Source organism: Tamandua tetradactyla, chromosome 7 (assembly GCF_023851605.1).
Source record: "Tamandua tetradactyla isolate mTamTet1 chromosome 7, mTamTet1.pri, whole genome shotgun sequence".
Lineage (NCBI taxonomy): Eukaryota > Metazoa > Chordata > Mammalia > Pilosa > Myrmecophagidae > Tamandua > Tamandua tetradactyla.
The window spans coordinates 121,672,513-121,690,896 of record NC_135333.1 but is presented as its reverse complement, the minus strand read 5'-3'; the positions used below and the strand labels follow the sequence as shown (position 1 = coordinate 121,690,896).

General features: G+C 35.9%; 1 protein-coding gene across 1 annotated transcript; it reads left to right on the top strand.

Annotated features, from left to right (window-relative positions):
* Window positions 1–17,156: 17,156 nt before the first annotated feature.
* On the top strand, window positions 17,157–18,095 carry LOC143690635 (olfactory receptor 6C2-like). The gene has a single exon (XM_077168269.1). The coding sequence runs from the start codon at window positions 17,157–17,159 to the stop codon at window positions 18,093–18,095; it is 939 nt and encodes a 312-aa protein (XP_077024384.1).
* Window positions 18,096–18,384: the final 289 nt, after the last annotated feature.

The following is an 18,384-nucleotide window of genomic DNA, read 5'->3' as shown; positions in this document are numbered from 1 at the left end:
TTGAAATATTTTTCAAAATTTTGTTTCTCCCTACCATTTACTTACTACTTGCACTCTACTTGTTATTGATTTTAGCTTCATTCCATTGTGGTTGAGGAAGATACATTGTATAATTTCTCCACTTAAAAAATTAATAATAAAAAATATTTTTATTACTAAAAAAATAACAAGACTTATTTTGTAATCCAACATATGTCTATCCTAGAGAATGATCCATATGTACTAGAGAAGAATGTGTATTCTGATGATGTTGAGTGAAGTGATCCATATAAGTTTGCTAGGTTTAGTTGGTTTAAGAATATGTTCCAGTCTTCTATTTACATATTGATCTTCTAACAGTTCTCTCCACTACTGAAAGTGGTATATTGAAGTATCTTACCATTAACGTAGAACTGTTCTATTTCTCCTTTCAAATAAGTCATTATTTATTTTATACATTTTTTTTGTCTGTGTGCGCCCTGACCTCTAGTGGTTTAGGCGTATACTGCAACAATGACCTTGAGTATATCTGGCCTTATTTCTTAGAATTCACTTTTTCCTCCCTTGAGATGCTAGGAATTGGTGCACGGAGATTTCTTGGGTACTGACTGACACCTTCCCCGGTCTGAACTCCAGAGTAATGGTTTTCAAACTTTTAGTGTGTACTTCTGATTCAGTAAATCTAGGGTGATAACCTCAAAATCTGAATGATCAACAAGCACTCCAGTTGCAGACAATCTGTGGACCATATCTTGAAAAATAATGCACTCAAATTTCCTTCCCTCCACAGACGCTCTCTCTGAATCCCAACCCAGGACCCTTGGGCATTGGGGCGTCTGGGACCAAATTAGCCACACCCTTTCACCAGCCTCAATATTGGATTTCCTGAAGGTTATGCCTTGGTTAGTCAGGGAGGGAGGCTACAGCTGCCCCGGCAGTCAGCCCATGCTAAGTGAGGTAAGCTCTTGCTGATCTGGCCAGGAGAGAAGTGAAGGACGCTAACATTTATTCATTTAGTGCACCAGCTGTGGGCAGAGTGCCAGTTACTGTGCTTAGTGTTTCGTTTGTTTCCTTTTTGCATGGGCAGGCACCAGGAATAGAACCCAGGCCTCCAGAATGGCAGCCAAGAATTCTGCAACTCAACCACCATCCCACTGCCCGGTGCTCAGTGTTTTTGAATGTCATTTTTTTAAATCCCTACACACACCATGAATTTATCATTCATTCTTTTTTTTTTTAAATCACACATTCTTTTCTTTTCTTTTTTTTTTGCAGCTTCATTCAGTGTTTTAACATAATTACATTACAATTAGGTATTATTGTGCTGTCCATTTTTGAGTTTTGTATCTAGTCCTGTTGCACAGTCTGTATCCCTTCAGCTCCAATTACCCATTATCTTACCCTGTTTCTAACTCCTGATGGTGTCTGTTACCAATGACATATTCCAAGTTTATTCTCGAATGTCTGTTCACATCAGTGGGACCATACAGTATTTGTCCTTTAGTTTTTGGCTAGACTCACTCAGCATAATGTTCTCTAGGTCCATCCATGTTATTACATGCTTCATAAGTTAAATGGTGCAACCACTGTGGAAGGCAGTTTGGCGGTTCCTCAAAAAACTGAATATAGAATTGCCATACGACCCAGCAATACCATTGCTAGGTATCTACTCAAAAGACTTAAGGGCAAAGACACAAACGGACATTTGCACACCAATGTTTATAGCAACATTATTTACAATTGCAAAGAGATGGAAACAGCCAAAATGTCCATCAACAGACGAGTGGCTAAACAAACTGTGGTATATACATACGATGGAATATTATGCAGCTTTAAGACAGAATAAACTTATGAATAAACTTATGTTTTATACATTTTGATGTTCTATTACTAGGTGTATATATATATATATATATTTATAATCGTTAGATCTTCTTGTTGAATTGACCACTTTATCAGTACGTAAAGACCTTCTTTGTCCCTCATAATAATTTTTACTGATATTGGTACAGCTACCCATCTATTATTAAGTCACTACTTGTCCGGTATATATATTTTTTCCATCTTCACATTCAACCTATTTATATCTTTGAATTTAAGGTGAGTCTCTTGTACACAGCACATGGCTTTTATCCATTCTGCCAATTATTTTTAAGCCTCACCCAGCCTTTCTCCTTTGGTCCCATATTTGGACATGCTGAAAAGAAAGCATGTCAGTGCTTCATTCTTTGACACTGGAGGGAAATATAAACCTCACAAATATTAAGCCTACAGGTGGGAACATTTCCCCCATTCCCACCCTCTGACACACTAAATGCCTAACAAACTCCCTTTGTCTTTACTGAAACCACCCTGGGTTTGCTCTCTCTGCTTCATTGCCCTGTGGTCTCCCTAGGAATCTATTGCTTTCACTGTTTTTTGGTGTGTGGTGTGTCATCAGACACATGACCTAAAATTGATAGGGAACCAACTTTTCTCTCACATGATGGCTATAAAATACATGCCCCTCTCACATTAACTCTGTGCTTGGCCACGTGACTTCTTTTGCAGGACATAACATACTCAAGAGGGAAACAAGAAGAAGCTTGATAATTGCTTGTGGATTAACCATATGTTAGTTGAACATCAGGTGCTAGAAGGAAAACCGTGGTAGACTGTTATATTGGGCTCCTAGTGAGCTCTGCCTTCCACTGTTCACCTTCTCGTGTAATCTTCTCCCACAATGATTCAGATTTGTCCATTATTTTGACTTCCTTTGGCCAATGAGCATTAGAAAGAGTGATATGAAAAGAAATTAAAATGATTGCACACTGGGGCTTTTCCTTATCAGACAACTGCGTATTAGAGCACTGGGACACTACAGTATGAAAAAGCCCTGGAAGAAAGACTATATGGAAAGGGATATGGCCTGAAAGAGAGCTAACGCCAAATGAAAGAGAGCTAACACCAAATGCTAGCCAAATTAGTGAGGCCCCAGCTGAACTCACAGTCAAACCTCTGAATGACTGCAGCTGCTTGAATGGCCCCAGCTGACACTATATGGAACAGAAGAACCACTTAGATAAGTTCATGAAACCCACAAAGTTATGAAAATGAATACATTATTGTTCTTTTCAGCCACTAAGTTTTGGGGTGGGTGATTTGTTATTGATAACAGAAAAATTCCTAATCAAGAAATAGACAATTCCAGAACATTATTTTGTGCCCTTTTGTTGCCAAATCACCACTTCTGCTCACCAGTATATCATTGTTCAGATTTCTATCACTACAGCTAATTTTTGTAAGTTATAAAACTTCCTATGGATAGAAATAGGTCATATGTACTCCTTGTGCCTACATTCTATTTTTAACATATTTTGATTCATCCATTTTCTTTAGGTTTTAAATTACAGAGTCAATTTCTTTAACACATATAGTTCTATTCAGATGTTCTTTGCATTCATGCATAGGGCTTGATAAGTGATAAGTATAATTTTCCCAGAAATACACCCATTTTATTCATGTTACCATCTATAGCGGCATAAAGTTACTTCTAATAATTTCATATTGTATTTTTTTTTTTTTACATGGGCAGGCACTGGGAAATGAACCCAGGTCCTCTGGCATGGCAAGCAAGCATTCTTACCTGCTGAGCCACCATGGCCCTCATATTGTATTTTTAATGCCTATAAGATTTGTAGTGATGTGCTTTTCCACTTACTATATCAAAATGCTTTTTCTGTTCTTAGGTTTAGTCTTACTAGAGATTTACGAATTTTTTACATCTTGGAAAGGATTAATTTTGGGGGGTATTGATTTTTCTCTATCATATATGGGCCTTTTTATTTCAGTGATCTCCGATTTTATTCCTATTATTTCCTTCCTTATATTTTGGGTCAAATTTGTTCTTATTTTACTTAGCTCTTTATTTGCTTAGATAATTGACTTTTAAACACTTAAAAAATATATATATTTTATATGTACCTTGGCTCTTTCCATATCCGGGCCTGAGAGGCAGGCACCAGAGGCTCGTGATGGTGTGGAGCTGCGCGGCTGGACCCAGCGCGGGCGTATCTGCCGGCCACCCATCCGGGATCTCCGTGTCCAAACAACTGCTGGCGGCCAGGATTGGCGGCGGTACAGGTGTATTGGCAGAGATCTGAAATCAGAATCTCTGAGCAGGGTGATCGTGCTATGGTTTGTAGCACCCCACAGATGTGGACAGTGATTGGTGTAAATGTTTAAAGACTGTGGAAATAATTGCACTGACTGGTGCACAGTGTGTGGCATGGCAGGGGTTCGTGTCTGCAGGCATACAGGCATACAGGGCATTTAAACCTTGGGAGACTGCTCCAGGCAGCAGATATAGAAGTGACTTCACAGGAACTACTGAAATATCCATGTGCAAATAGCGGAGTTATCGCTGAAAGATTGGTTAGGCTAGAAATAGATACTAGTACTTAAAGATTTTCTATTTATTTTCTACCATGCCTAGCTTATATGTGTACAGATAGGGTTGCTGTAAGTTAAGTGAATCAACTAAATTCAAGTCCTCTGGACATTCTTGTGACACAGAAAAATAAAGAAAAACATATATGGTAAAGATGTCATTTCAAGTAAGTATGAAATAGATGGATTATTCAATATGTGATATCAGGACTGGCTATTTGGCTAACTACCATTTGCCAAAATAAATTATATATGGACTAAGATTTAAATGTAAAAATATAGTTATAAGAGTTCCATAATAAAATTTGGGTGAATATTTAATAATGGAATCAGGAATTTCTTTTTTTTTTTAGAAAGCGTAAAATCAAAGCTTGAAATCACTAAGGAAAAGAAGATAAAATTTTAGCCACATTAAAAAATTAAACGTGTGGTACTTCTAAAGAACCGCCTTGCAAAGTGCTTTGTGTAATTGTGCCTGTATCCACTACTGTGGTTTTAAAAAGTTAAGCAAAAGGGTCTTCCTTTTATTTGTGCTTCCCACGATGCCGAGCATAGTGCCTTTCACTCAAGAGAAATATACATTAAATCTTCTTTAAAACAAAAGAGAAACTGTAATTAAAGTTATAGTTTCTCTCTCCTTAGCTTAGGTTTTCACTTGGAATTCTGTGACTCTAATGCCATTGATCATTTTGGCTGTGATGCATCTCCTATTCTGAAGCATCATGTTCAAACACATTGTTAATTGAGCAAGTGGTTATAGCTTGTGCTACACTGACTTTCATCACCACTTTTGCATGCATAGTTCTTGTCAATATATATATCATAAAGAAAATTAGAAAATTTCCTTTAGTTCAACAAAGGTAAAAGGTCTTTTCAGCCTGTTTTGCCCACATGATTATGGTATCTGTCACATATAGAAGATGTGGATTTGTGATTAGGTACAACTTTTTAATTTTCTTTTCTTTTTCTTTTTAATCCAATAAGGTGTTGATTTAGGGTATGCACTTGGTATTCACTTTATAATTTTACCCAGAATGTGTAGAAAATTGAGATTTTAGAATTGTTCAACTCAAACTTTATTTTTTTCAATAATTCCTTTTAGGGGGGCCAAGATGGCGGCTTGGTAAGGTGCACACGTTTTAGTTCATCCTCCAGAACAACTACTAAATAACCAGAAACAATACAGAGCAGCTCCCAGAGCCACAACAGAGACCGGACATGTAGCGTGCCCCAGTCTGGACCAGCTGGACCGGCTGCGAGTCTCCATGGTGGTGAGTTCCCCGAGTTGCGCACAATTCCCCCAAGCCGCGGTGGCCAGCGGCCGGCGCCCCTCCCCCACAGGCGGCTTCCCGGACTGGCTGTGAGTCTCGGAGCAGTGAGTTCCTCAAGCTGCAGCAACCGGCGGTCAGCTCATCTAGCAAGAAAACCCTAGGTAAGATAAGTGAAAGCAATCTCCAGAATAAAATAATTAAGGTAATTAAATGTCCCGATGCCAGCAAAAAATAACAAATCACACCAGGAAAATTGAAGATATGGCCCAGTCAAAGGAACAAACCAATAGTTCAAATGAGATACAGGAGCTGAGACAACTAATTCTGAATATATGAACAGAAATGGAAAACCTCTTCAAAAACCAAATCAATAAATTGAGGGAGGACCTGAAGAAGGCAAGGAATGAACAGAAAGAAAAAATGGAAAGTCTGAAAAAACAAATCACAGAACTTATGGGAATGAAAGATACAGTAGAAGAGATGAAAAAAACAATGGAAACCTACAATGGTAGATTTCAAGAGACAGAGGTTAGAATTAGTGAACTGGAGGATGGAACATCTGAAATCCAAAAAGAAACAGAAACTATAGGGAAAAGAATGGAAAAATTTGAGCAGGGGCTCAGGGAATTGAATGATAATATGAAGTGCACAAATATACGTGTTGTGGGTGTTCCACAAGAAGAGAAGGGAAAAGGAGGAGAAAAACTAATGGAAGAAATTATCACTGAAAATTTCCCAACTTTTATGAAAGACCTACAATTACAGATCCAAGAAGTGCAGTGCACCCCAAAGAGAATAGATCCAAATAGGCATTCTCCAAGACACTTACTAGTTAGAATGTCAGAGGTCAAAGAGAAACAGAGGATCTTCAAAGCAGCAAGAGAAAAACAATCCGTCACATACAAGTGAAACCCAATAAGATTATGTGTAGATTTCTCAGCAGAAACCATGAAGGCAAGAAGACAGTGGGATGATATATTTAAATTACTAAAAGAGAAAAACTGCCAACCAAGAATTCTATATCCAGCAAAATTATCCTTCAAAAATGAGGGAGAAATTAAAACATTTTCAGTCAAAAAGTGACTGAGAGAATTTGTGACCAAGAGACCAGCTCTGCAAGAAATACTAAAGGGAGCACTAGAGACAGATACGAAAAGACAGAAGAGAGAGGTGTGGAGAAGAGTGTAGAAAGAAGGAAAATTAGATATGATATATATAATACAAAAGGCAAAATGGTAGAGGAAAGTATTACCCAAACAGTAATTACACTAAATGTTAATGGACTGAATTCCCCAATCAAAAGACATAGACTGGCAGAATGGATTTAAAAACAAGATCCATCTATATGCTGTCTACAGGAAACACATCTTAGGCCCAAAGATAAATATAGGTTGAAAGTGAAAGGTTGGGAAAAGATATTTCATGCAAATAACAACCAGAAAAGAGCAGAAGTGGCTATACTAATATCCAACAAATTAGACTTCAAATGTAAAACAGTTAAAAGAGACAAAGAAGGATACTATCTACTAATAAAAGGAACAATCCAATAAGAAGACATAACAATCATAAATATTTATGCACCAAGCCAGAATGCCCCAAAATATGTGAGGAATACACTGCAAATACTGAAAAGGGAAATAGACACATCTACCATAATAGTTGGAGACTTCAATTCCCCACTCTTATCAATGGACAGAACATCTAGACAGAGGATCAATAAAGAAACAGAGAATTTGAATATTACAATAAATGAGCTAGACTTAATAGACATTTATAGGACATTACACCCCACAACAACAGGATACACCCTTTTCTCAAGTGTTCATGGATCATTCTCAAAGATAGACCATATGCTGGGTCACAAAGCAAGTCTCAACAAATTTAAAAAGATTGAAATCATACACAGCACTTTCTCAGATCATAAAGGAATGAAGTTGGAAATCAATAATAGGCAGAGTGTCAGAAAATTCACAAATACGTGGAGGCTCAACAACACACTCTTAAACAACGAGTGGGTCAAGGAAGAAATTACAAGAGAAATTAGTAAATATCTTGAGGCGAATGAAAATGAAAACACAACATATCAAAACCTATGGGATGCAGCAAAGGCAGTACTAAGAGGGAAATTTATTGCCCTAAATGCCTATATCAAAAAAGAAGAAAGGGCAAAAATTCAGGAATTAACTGTCCACTTGGGGACACAAATTCTCTCAGTCACTTTTTGACTGAAAATGTTTTAATTTCTTCCTCATTTTTGAAGGACAATTTTGCTGGATATAGAATTCTTGGTTGGCAGTTTTTCTCTTTTAGTAATTTAAATATATCATCCCACTGTTTGTGAATTCTACCAAACATTCCAGAAAGAATTAGTACCAACCCTGTTCAAACTCTTCAAAAAAATTGAAGTGGAGGGAAAGCTACCTAATTCATTCTATGAAGCCAACATCACCCTCATAACAAAACCAGGCAAAGATATTACAAAAAAAGAAAACTACAGACCAATATCTCTAATGAATATAGATGCAAAAATCCTCGACAAAATTCTAGCAAATCAAATCCAGCAATGCATTAAAAGAATTATACATCATGACCAAGTAGGATTCATCCCAGGTATGCAAGGATGGTTCAACATAAGAAAATCAATTAATGTAATACACCATATCAACAAATCAAAGCAGAAAAATCACATGATCATCTCAATTGATGCAGAGAAGGCATTTTACAAGATTCAACTTCCTTTCCTGTTGAAAACACTTCAAAGGATAGGAATACAAGGGAACTTTCTTAAAATGATAAAGGGAATATATGAAAAACCCACAGCTAATATCATCCTCAATGGGGAAAAATTGAAAACTTTCCCCCTAAGATCAGGAACAAGACAAGGATGTCCACTATCACCACTGTTATTCAACATCATGTTGGAGGTTCTAGCCAGAGCAATTAGACAAGAAAAAGAAATACAAGGCATCAAAATTGGAAAGAAAGAAGTAAAACTATCACTGTTTGCAGATGATATGATACTGTACATCGAAAACCCTGAAAAATCCACAGCAAAACTACTAGAGTTAATAAATGAGTACAGCAAAGTAGCAGGTTACAAGATCAACATTCAAAAATCAGTAGTGTTTCTATACACTAGCAATGAACAAGCTGAGGGGGAAATCAAGAAACAAATTCCATTTACAATTGCAATTAAAAGAATAAAATACTTAGGAATAAATTTAACTAAAGAGACAAAAGACCTATACAAAGAAAACTACAAGAAACTGTTAAAAGAAATCACAGAAGACCTAAATAGATGGAAGGGCATACCATGTTCATGGGTTGGAAGACTAAATATAGTTAAGATGTCAATTCTACCTAAATTGATTTACAGATTCAATGCAATACCAATCAAAGTCCCAACAACTTATTTTTTTAGAAATAGAAAAACCAATAAGCAAATTTACCTGGAAGGGCAGGGTGACCCGAATTGCTAAAAGTATGTTGAGGAAAAAAAACGAAGCCAGAGGTCCCACGCTGCCTGACTTTACGGCATATTATGAAGCCACAGTAGTCAAAACAGCATGGTACTGGCATAAAGATAGATATATCGACCAATGGAATCGAATGGAGTGCTCAGATATAGACCCTCTCATCTGTGGACATTTGATCTTTGATAAGGCAGTCAAGCCAACTCACCTGGGACAGAACAGTCCCTTCAATAAATGGTGCCTAGAGAACTGGATATCCATATGCAAAAGAATGAAAGAGGACCCGTATCTCACACCGTATACAAAAGTTAACTCAAAATGGATCAAAGATCTAAACATTAGGTCTAAGACCATAGAACAGTTAGAGGAAAATGTAGGGAGATATCTTATGAATCTTATAACTGGAGGTGGGTTTATGGACCTTACACCTAAATTAAGAGTACTGAAGATAGAAATAAATAAATGGGAGCCCCTCAAAATTAAACACTTTTGTGCATCAAAGAACTTCATCAAGAAAGTAGAAAGACAGCCTACACAATGGGAGACAATATTTGGAAATGGCATATCAGATAAAGGTCTAGTATCCAGAATTTATAAAAGATTGTTCAACTCAACAACAAAAAGACAGCCAATCCAATTACAAAATGGGAAAAAGACTTGAACAGACACTTCTCAGAAGAGGAAATACAAATGGCCAAAAGGCACATGAAGAGATGCTCAATGTCCCTGGCCATTAGAGAAATGAAAATCAAAACCACAATGAGATATCATCTCACAACCACCAGAATGGCCATTAGCAACAAAACAGAAAATGACAAGTGCAGGAGAGGATGTGGAGAAAGAGGCACACTTATCCACTGTTGGTGGGAATGTCAAATGGTGCAACCACTGTGGAAGGCAGTTTGGCGGTTCCTCAAAAAGCTGAATATAGAATTGCCATATGACCCAGCAATATCCTTGCTAGGTATCTACTCAGAGGACTTAAGGGCAAAGACACAAATGGACATTTGCACACCATTGTTTATAGCAGCATTATTTACAATTGCAAAGAGATAGAAACAGCCAAAATGTCCTCAACAGATGAGTGGCTAAACAAACTGTGGTATATACATACGATGGAATATTATGCAGCTCTAAGACAAAATAAACTTATGAAGCATGTAATAACATGGATGGACCTAGAAAACATTATGCTGAGTGAGACTAGCCAAAAACTAAAGGACAAATACTGTATGGTCTCACTGATATGAACCGACATTAGTGAATTAATCTTGGCATATGTCATTGGTAACAGAGACCATTAGGAGATAGAAATAAGGTAAGATAATGGGTAATTGGAGCTGAAGGAATGCAGACTGTGCAACAGGACTGGATACAAAAACTCAGAAATGGACAGCACAATACTACCTAATTGTAACGTAATTATGTTAAGACATTGAATGAAGCTGCATGTGAGGTATAGTTTTTTTTTCTCTCTATTATCGTTTTATTTCTTTTTCTGTTGTCTTTCTATTTCTTTTTCTAAATTGATGCAAATGTACTAAGAAATGATGAATATGCAACTATGTGATGATATTAAGAATTACTGATTGTATATGTAGAATGGAATGATTTCTAAATGTTTTGTTAGTTAATTTTTTTAATTAATAAAAAATAAATAATAATTCCTTTTATTTTGAATATGTTAGACTCTCGCTAATGCAAAATGTTCAGGATTGCATGCATTTTAGCCAAATATGTATAATTTAGGGCCCTATTTTGCCAACAAAATGCCAAACTTGGTCAACAGCTCATAATTGCTTAACTCCTCAGAAAATAACAAGTCCCATGCACTTATATCTCAGACAAGAATTGTGCAATTAATTTTTTTACAGAACCTTGAATTGGAAACCTTCAACACCCATTTCAAGTATTTTGTACATTAAATGATTGAATGAATAGTCCTTCCCAAATTTCATGACCATGGGCTTCTGTATTGGCCACCAAAATTTCATTCCAATTATGAGGTGATTGAACCTTGCTATTCTTTTTCATTAGAAAATGACAAAAGTTATGAGTAACAACCATTGTTACATTATTTTCTATCAATTTTGTCCAATGGAATCTTATTTCCATTACCCTGTTTATTCTCCACCATGGTATATTAGATGTATTGGATATGGTTAAACATATTTAATAGTAGTTCCTCCTGGAGGAATTACATCTACAATTAATGAAAAATTTTCAGCATCACCTAATAATCCTAGACTTGAAGGAACATGCAGTTGAGTTGTTTGCCTTGTGAGGGTAATGGATTTCATTCTGTGTATTCCTGAGCATTTTTTGAAAGCATGTATAACAAGGGAAGTGGGCTTGTGGAAATCAAGCTATTGAAAAGGACATATTGTAGTAAACATGCATTGTTTGTGTTTTTTTCCTCATCAAGTCAATTATCTCTTTTAATAGTAAACAATATAAGACAAAACAAAATTAGACAAATAAAAGCCATATTTACATTAAAACTGACTCCAAAAATAAAGTATGTAATCTAAAATTATTTATTTGGCATATTCTATTTCTCCAGCTGCAGTGGTTTGTTTAAAAATGAGCATGTTCTGGCAAGAAGGAGCAAATCTTGACTTTTTCTGAAACCCCTGAACCAGACTACTTCTTTTCTTCTAGAGAATGCTGCATAACGATGTTTTATATGGCACTGCTGTCACTATTATTGCTGACATGAAGAGAGCAAGCATGAGGATTAAAAGTCATTCTGAGAGGGGTGTGAAGTATAGAAATTAATGACATCACAAATTTCTGAATCAAATTGTACCTAGCAACAGCCTACCCCCAAACCTTCCCTCTTAGATCAACAAACAGAATCTATTATTTTCATCCAGTTGGAAACAGATTACCTGGCACTTGTTACTAAAAATTTCTAGTAGAATAAAAACCCTGAACCTACATACTTTCACTTTAGTCTGAGCTTTCCTAGGGTTGTAATAGAAATCATAATAGATCATTTCAGTAATGAACTATAATAAATCATACATCCTTGTGTCAACGTCATCTGTATGATCTCTTGCGCATTGTCTCTGGCCTTTGCTATGCCACTTGGTTTGGTGAATAGGGCACAAGAAACCATGTTACTAGCAGAGGTTTGAAAGGCTTGAGAAGGTGACCTTCCCCTCACTCTTGCTGATTTGGAACACCATCATTATGTGAAGATGCTTAGGTTAGTTGGCAGGAAATATGTAGCCCACTCAGTCAACACCAACCGCTAGAATATGGCCACAAAGGACAAGTGAGGAGCAGTTGCTGCATGCTGTTTGGTGGGAGCAAAGGCTCAGGCAGTGAAGATTATTCAGGTATATACCTTTGTCAAAACTTATCAAAATGTATATTTAAAATGTGTGCTTTTCATGGAAATTAAACCTTATAAAGTTGATTACATAATATATAACATTATTTTTATAAGTTCATTTTTGTGTGATATTATACTTCACATGTAAATATTTCTGTTTATGAGGGGTATGTATGTGTATGTGTATAATAAAGTTGTAAGAATCCTTTCATCCTTTACCCCAATGATGAAATCTATTATCAAACTTACAGCTTTCATAATTTTTGGATGTTCCCCATTCTTTCTCTGGTTCTTTTATAATCTTATCTCAATTTTCTGCAAATTCTGGATGAAATTATAAAGTAAACACCAAGTTCATACCCTAAATCAATACCTCATTGGATTAAAAAAGAAAGAGAAAAGAAGATAAAAATTTGCACCTAGTCACAAATTCATGTATTATACTCATGTTTTCCCTTTTTACTACTGATTAGTTCAAAATAGAATGTACATCTGAGAACCGAAGCACAGAATAAGTATATTGAGCTAAAATAGGACACATGTGGAGAAGAACTAAAGATAGTTGCTGTCCCAAAGCAGAAATGTGGAGAATCAGTTTATATAGCTGCTTAGAACAAAGAGAAAATGTGGGTAAAGGGGGATGAGTTAAGAGAGACATGAGCTACGTGAGTTGTTTGGGACAGGATGTCATTGGTTCATAATTCATAAGTTTGCACACTGTGCAGACAGGATATTTGTGGAAGAATAGGCCCATCTTGTGAAGATAAGTAGACTTGCTGGTATCAGTGTGTCTTGCTTATTATAGTCTTTCCTTTTTCACAGGGGTAGGGGTCTTAATCAGTGCCTCAAAGACTATTTGCATATCAGCCTGGCTCAGTTGCTTTCTGTTTCTTCTCTGTAGTTCTCTGGGAGGAAGGGAAGGTTGAGTATATCAAGGTGATTAGTAAGGCAGCTCCATTCTCACACTACATGTCTGGGTTCTATTTTCCTTCATATAGTATCTTCTCAGTGTTCTATAATTGTTTGGATGGCTGAAACTTCTGTTACTCAGGGATCTCACTCTTTGTTGATCTTGCTTATGATGAATTTCAGCTACTCTGCATTACAAATTTTCTAACCATGGACCCTCCTGCCTCTACTTCAGCAGCAAATAAATATATCTTCAATTAATATTTATATTGAATCATTCCAGACAACACATTGATGTGATTTTTTGCGTGTCTGTCAGGTAGCATTAAACATTAGACATCCAGTACAATGAGCAAATATTTGGCCTCTTTTTAAACTATTATGCTTTGTAATCTAAAATATTTATGCAGTTGAGCCAAGGAATATAGGATGTAACTGTGGAAGACAGATACCAAAATGGCTCCCAATGATTATATATCCTGGCATTCATGCTCCTATGTAAATACTCTCCTCTTGATTGAGAGCTTAACTAGAGACTTGCCTTTAACCAAAAGAATATGGTTATATGGAGATTGTGATTTCCATCTCTCTGGCAGATTTTATTTCCTTCTCAGTTTGCATGCTTTGATACAGCAAATGCCATGTTGGATTTGAATTATGATAAAAATAAGTAGAAAAATATTTATAATTTATTGACTTTGAAATTCATGTCAAATTTATAAATTAAGTATATGTATATATTTTTTCCCAATGAAAATACAGGTGATAAACATTTTTGCTTTCTTTTAACTTTTTATTATCTACAAGCTTAAGAGTAGTGAGAATTATGTATTTTCATCAGGCAATTATTGTTATACCTTTTGAATATATTTAATACAATTATTGCATCTTAATGTCTCCTGGGACAGTATCTCCACTGGTACCTTTATTAGGAATTTTGCCAAAATTACATGCATGTTAGTTCATTTGTGATGTTTGAATTTTTGCCACTAAGGACTCTTTATGCATGCAGATGGCTCCTGCACATTCATAAGAGACTTGAGCTAATATAACAATAATCTTATTTCACAGTGTAAAAATTTATCTTTGTGTAGAGAAGTCAGAATTGATTTCTTCTAGAACTGTAAAATTCCTCTTAACTTTCTCAGACATTTAAAATAAATGTCATTTTATTTCTTCGCTGATATATACAAGAAAAGATTTCATAGATTAAAGTATAATAGGATCTGTAATGCGAATCTGTGTATGATGAGAGCTGTTGAAAATTGTCAGAGCACAGTCTACTCCAAAAATAAGCAGTTAATGTGTACAGATTCATGAGAGGAGCATTTGTGCATATATTTGACTCCACTTATACTTTCAGTTTCATCTTTGGGAATATCAGAGTAACACAGTCAACCAAAGCCATGATTGTCTTCCATAAGAGTAAGTATACTCTTGTTTGGTAATTTCAACTTCTTCATTCAGCATTCTATTTCCTCAGTCTGAGAAAAATAAACTTGCCTACCTAAAAATCAGAGATGACAAAAATTAATTCAGAGCTCTCTGAAAAAGAAAATAGTTATTTTTGATGTTATTTTATTCTAGAAAAATTAAACTGAAAGATGTTGGTGTCATTGGAAACACTGCATGAATCACTCTGTTCACTCTTTTCAGCCTCAGTATCTATAACAGAACCTGTCATATCACTGGTTCTCAAAGAGACATGTCTTGAGTGAATTAATAAGTACTCATAGAAACAGGATAATCTGAAGGACAATCAGAAGCAATCAGTCCCACAAGGTCACTCTCACCAATCAGTATCTATTCATACCAAGGTATAGTAGTTAATATTTTTCATTAGAGAGCCAAATAAACTACAATGTCATAATTTATAATACCCGAGCTAATTGTAAATGCAAATATTACTTGAAATGCAACAATTAGAATTCTGTTTGAACTCAATTACCTTATCAGAATATTCATTTAGTATCCAGGTATCATAGAAGATGAGTGTTGGCCATCTGGAGAGGAGGAAAGTTTTGGAATTTGGGACAATAATCTGAGTTATGCTGTCATAGCATAATCGTTAACCTGTCATAACAGCTTAAACAGTTGCTCATTCTGGTCTAGGACTGTCAATTTCTATGTGATTCTGTCTAAGAGTGTACTTGTTCACCAGCTAACAATTTCTACTCTGTGCTAGGGTTAGTACCCCTTTCTTGTGAAGGTGCCTATAAACCACAGGTCCTTTCCTATCTATAGTAGACCAATGTTGCACTTATCACTGTTTTGATAGAAACAGAGTACCTCAATTCACTAGACCCTAGAAAAGCACACTTCCAGCATTTTTGTGGGGTGTAGGTTATAGCAAATAAGTGAAAAACATTCATATAAAAAACAAATTAATTTCTCAGTGAGAAATCCTTTCTATATTAGAATTGGAGGGGAATTGGAAAACCCAAGCTCTTTAATTACTAATGGAACTACATACCTATATAATTAATGATAGTTGGGAAATAAGTGTGGAGTAGCCAGAGCCTCATGCCCAAAATTGCAGAGCCGCTGAATTCTGACTTTAATAACTCGCTGAGGTATTGAACAGATTAACAGAGGCAGCCAAATTTATAGAGAATGCAGAAAAGAAAACCCAAACAGAACATGGTCATTGTTTAGTGCTCATGAACACTAAGAAGTATTAGAACAAATTTTGGAGCAAAAATTAGTTGATGATGAAGAAGACGAAAATTAAAGAGATAAAGAAATAGGGGTAGAAGTTTTAACTTACTCTCACCCAGGCATTCTGCATGGATTGTCAGAGTTTTCACAATAATTTCATAAACAAGATGTGATTGTGGAAACTAAGGCAAAAGAGGGCAAGTTGGACTACAAAACAGGACAGTGTGATTCCAGAGACTGTGTAAATAGTACAGGAAGTATAATAGCAAGTATATAATGCAAGAAGTATTATAGTTTACTAGCAAAGCAATGCAGAGAGTCAGATTCATACCTGTATAACATTAAAAACATTCTCAAAAATGCCAGCACATTTTTATCATTGGCTCATATAGAAAGAAAACAAATTCTTCTTAAGGGTCATTTTTAAAGCATTTTAAGATGATAACTTGTTCTTGGTCTATGAGACAAATATGATATCGTTCTTCAATTATTTCCACAAACTTTTAAGGAATACTTAAGTCCATAGAGATATGCTTGGTTCCAGGAACACAATAATGTCCAAAGAAAATTTGGTTTCATTCAATTGAACAATCTAGTCCTAAGAGCTATAATAAGAATAACCATAGGGTACAGTTGGGAATAATAAACACAACATAATTTGAATAGTAGGATTTTCTTAACAGAGCTCATTGTTAGTTTATTTTTGAGACCTGTTAAAGGCATACTTGAAGATAGAAAGTCAGGGGGATGCAGAATGGTTGATCCAAAAGCAACTTCTTAAGATAGTACATTTTGTTTCGACAGTGTTTATACGATAATTTGTTGTAGGGACACCAGTTACAGGTATATTGTAGATTCATTAAAAGCAGAAGTATGAAATGTGTGATTGAAATTTGAATGGTCAGTTTATGTGACATGAAAAGAAGGTGATCAATCATTGGTATGTGTTATGTATTTGCTTCTTCACTAACCAATTGTACAAGAATCCCTATCAAGTTGGCCTTGCTTAAGTTTAGAAGCTGTCTATGACTCCAGAGTTCCTCATATGAAGTCTTTCATACTGTTTCAAGCAGACTGGGCAGAAGTCAGTAATGAAGGATGAGAAACCAAACAGCACTAACAACCTTCATCTTGATGGGGCTGACAGATGACCCTCGACTGAAAATTCTCCTTTTTATTTTCCTATTTCTTTCCTATATTTTGAGTGTAGCTGGAAACCTAACCATCATCATCCTCACTTTTTTTGATTCCCACCTTAAAACACCTATGTATCTTTTCCTGCAAAATTTCTCCTTCTTAGAAATTTCATTCACAACTGCTTGTGTTCCTCGATTCTTGTATAGCATATCATCTGGAGACAGGTCCATTTCCTATGATGCTTGTGCCAGTCAACTATTGTTTACAGACCTCTTTGCGGTAGCAGAATTTTTTCTCCTGGCCACCATGTCCTATGATCGTTACATGGCCATCTGCAAACCTCTGCATTACATGACCATCATGAACAGCAGAGTATGCAAGAACTTTATCCTTTTCTGTTGGATAACAGCATTGATGATCATTCTTCCACCAATCAGTCTGGGTCTGGGCCTGGAATTCTGTGACTCTAATGTCATTGATCATTTTTGCTGTGATGCATCTCCTATCCTGAAGATCTCTTGCTCAGACACATGGCTCATAGAACAGATGGTTATAGCGTGTGCTGTGTTGACATTCATCATCACTCTCATGTGTGTAGTTGTTTCCTACATTTATATTATCAGGACAATTCTAAGACTTCCCTCTGCTCAAGAGAGGAAAAAGGCCTTTTCCACTTGTTCTTCCCACATGATTGTTGTTTCTATTACTTATGGTAGCTGCATCTTCATTTATGTCAAACCTTCAGCCAAGGACGAGGTGGCTATTAATAAAGGGATTTCACTCCTCATTACTTCTATTTCACCAATGTTGAATCCCTTTATTTACACCCTGAGAAACAAGCAAGTGAAGCAAGCTACTAATGACTTAATTAAAAAACTTGCAGTCTTCTCAAAGGTTTAAAGGAAAAAAAGAAGTTGATGAATTCAATTAAATGAAAGAATGGGTATGAGATTTGAAGCTTCTAACAGTATTTGTCTCTATATAATTTATTTACAGTCATATTAACATTTTCCCTTTCTCTTCAAAATTACTTGCTATGAACCCTGACTAATCCATTACTTACTGCCCCCCTCCATGAAAACTAAACTCTTATAGGATGCTTGCTCTCATTATCTGGCAGAAATTTCTGTTTTCCAAACATGTTGGCTTTTCTCCTTGGAGGTACACAAGGCCACATTTTCCAATCATT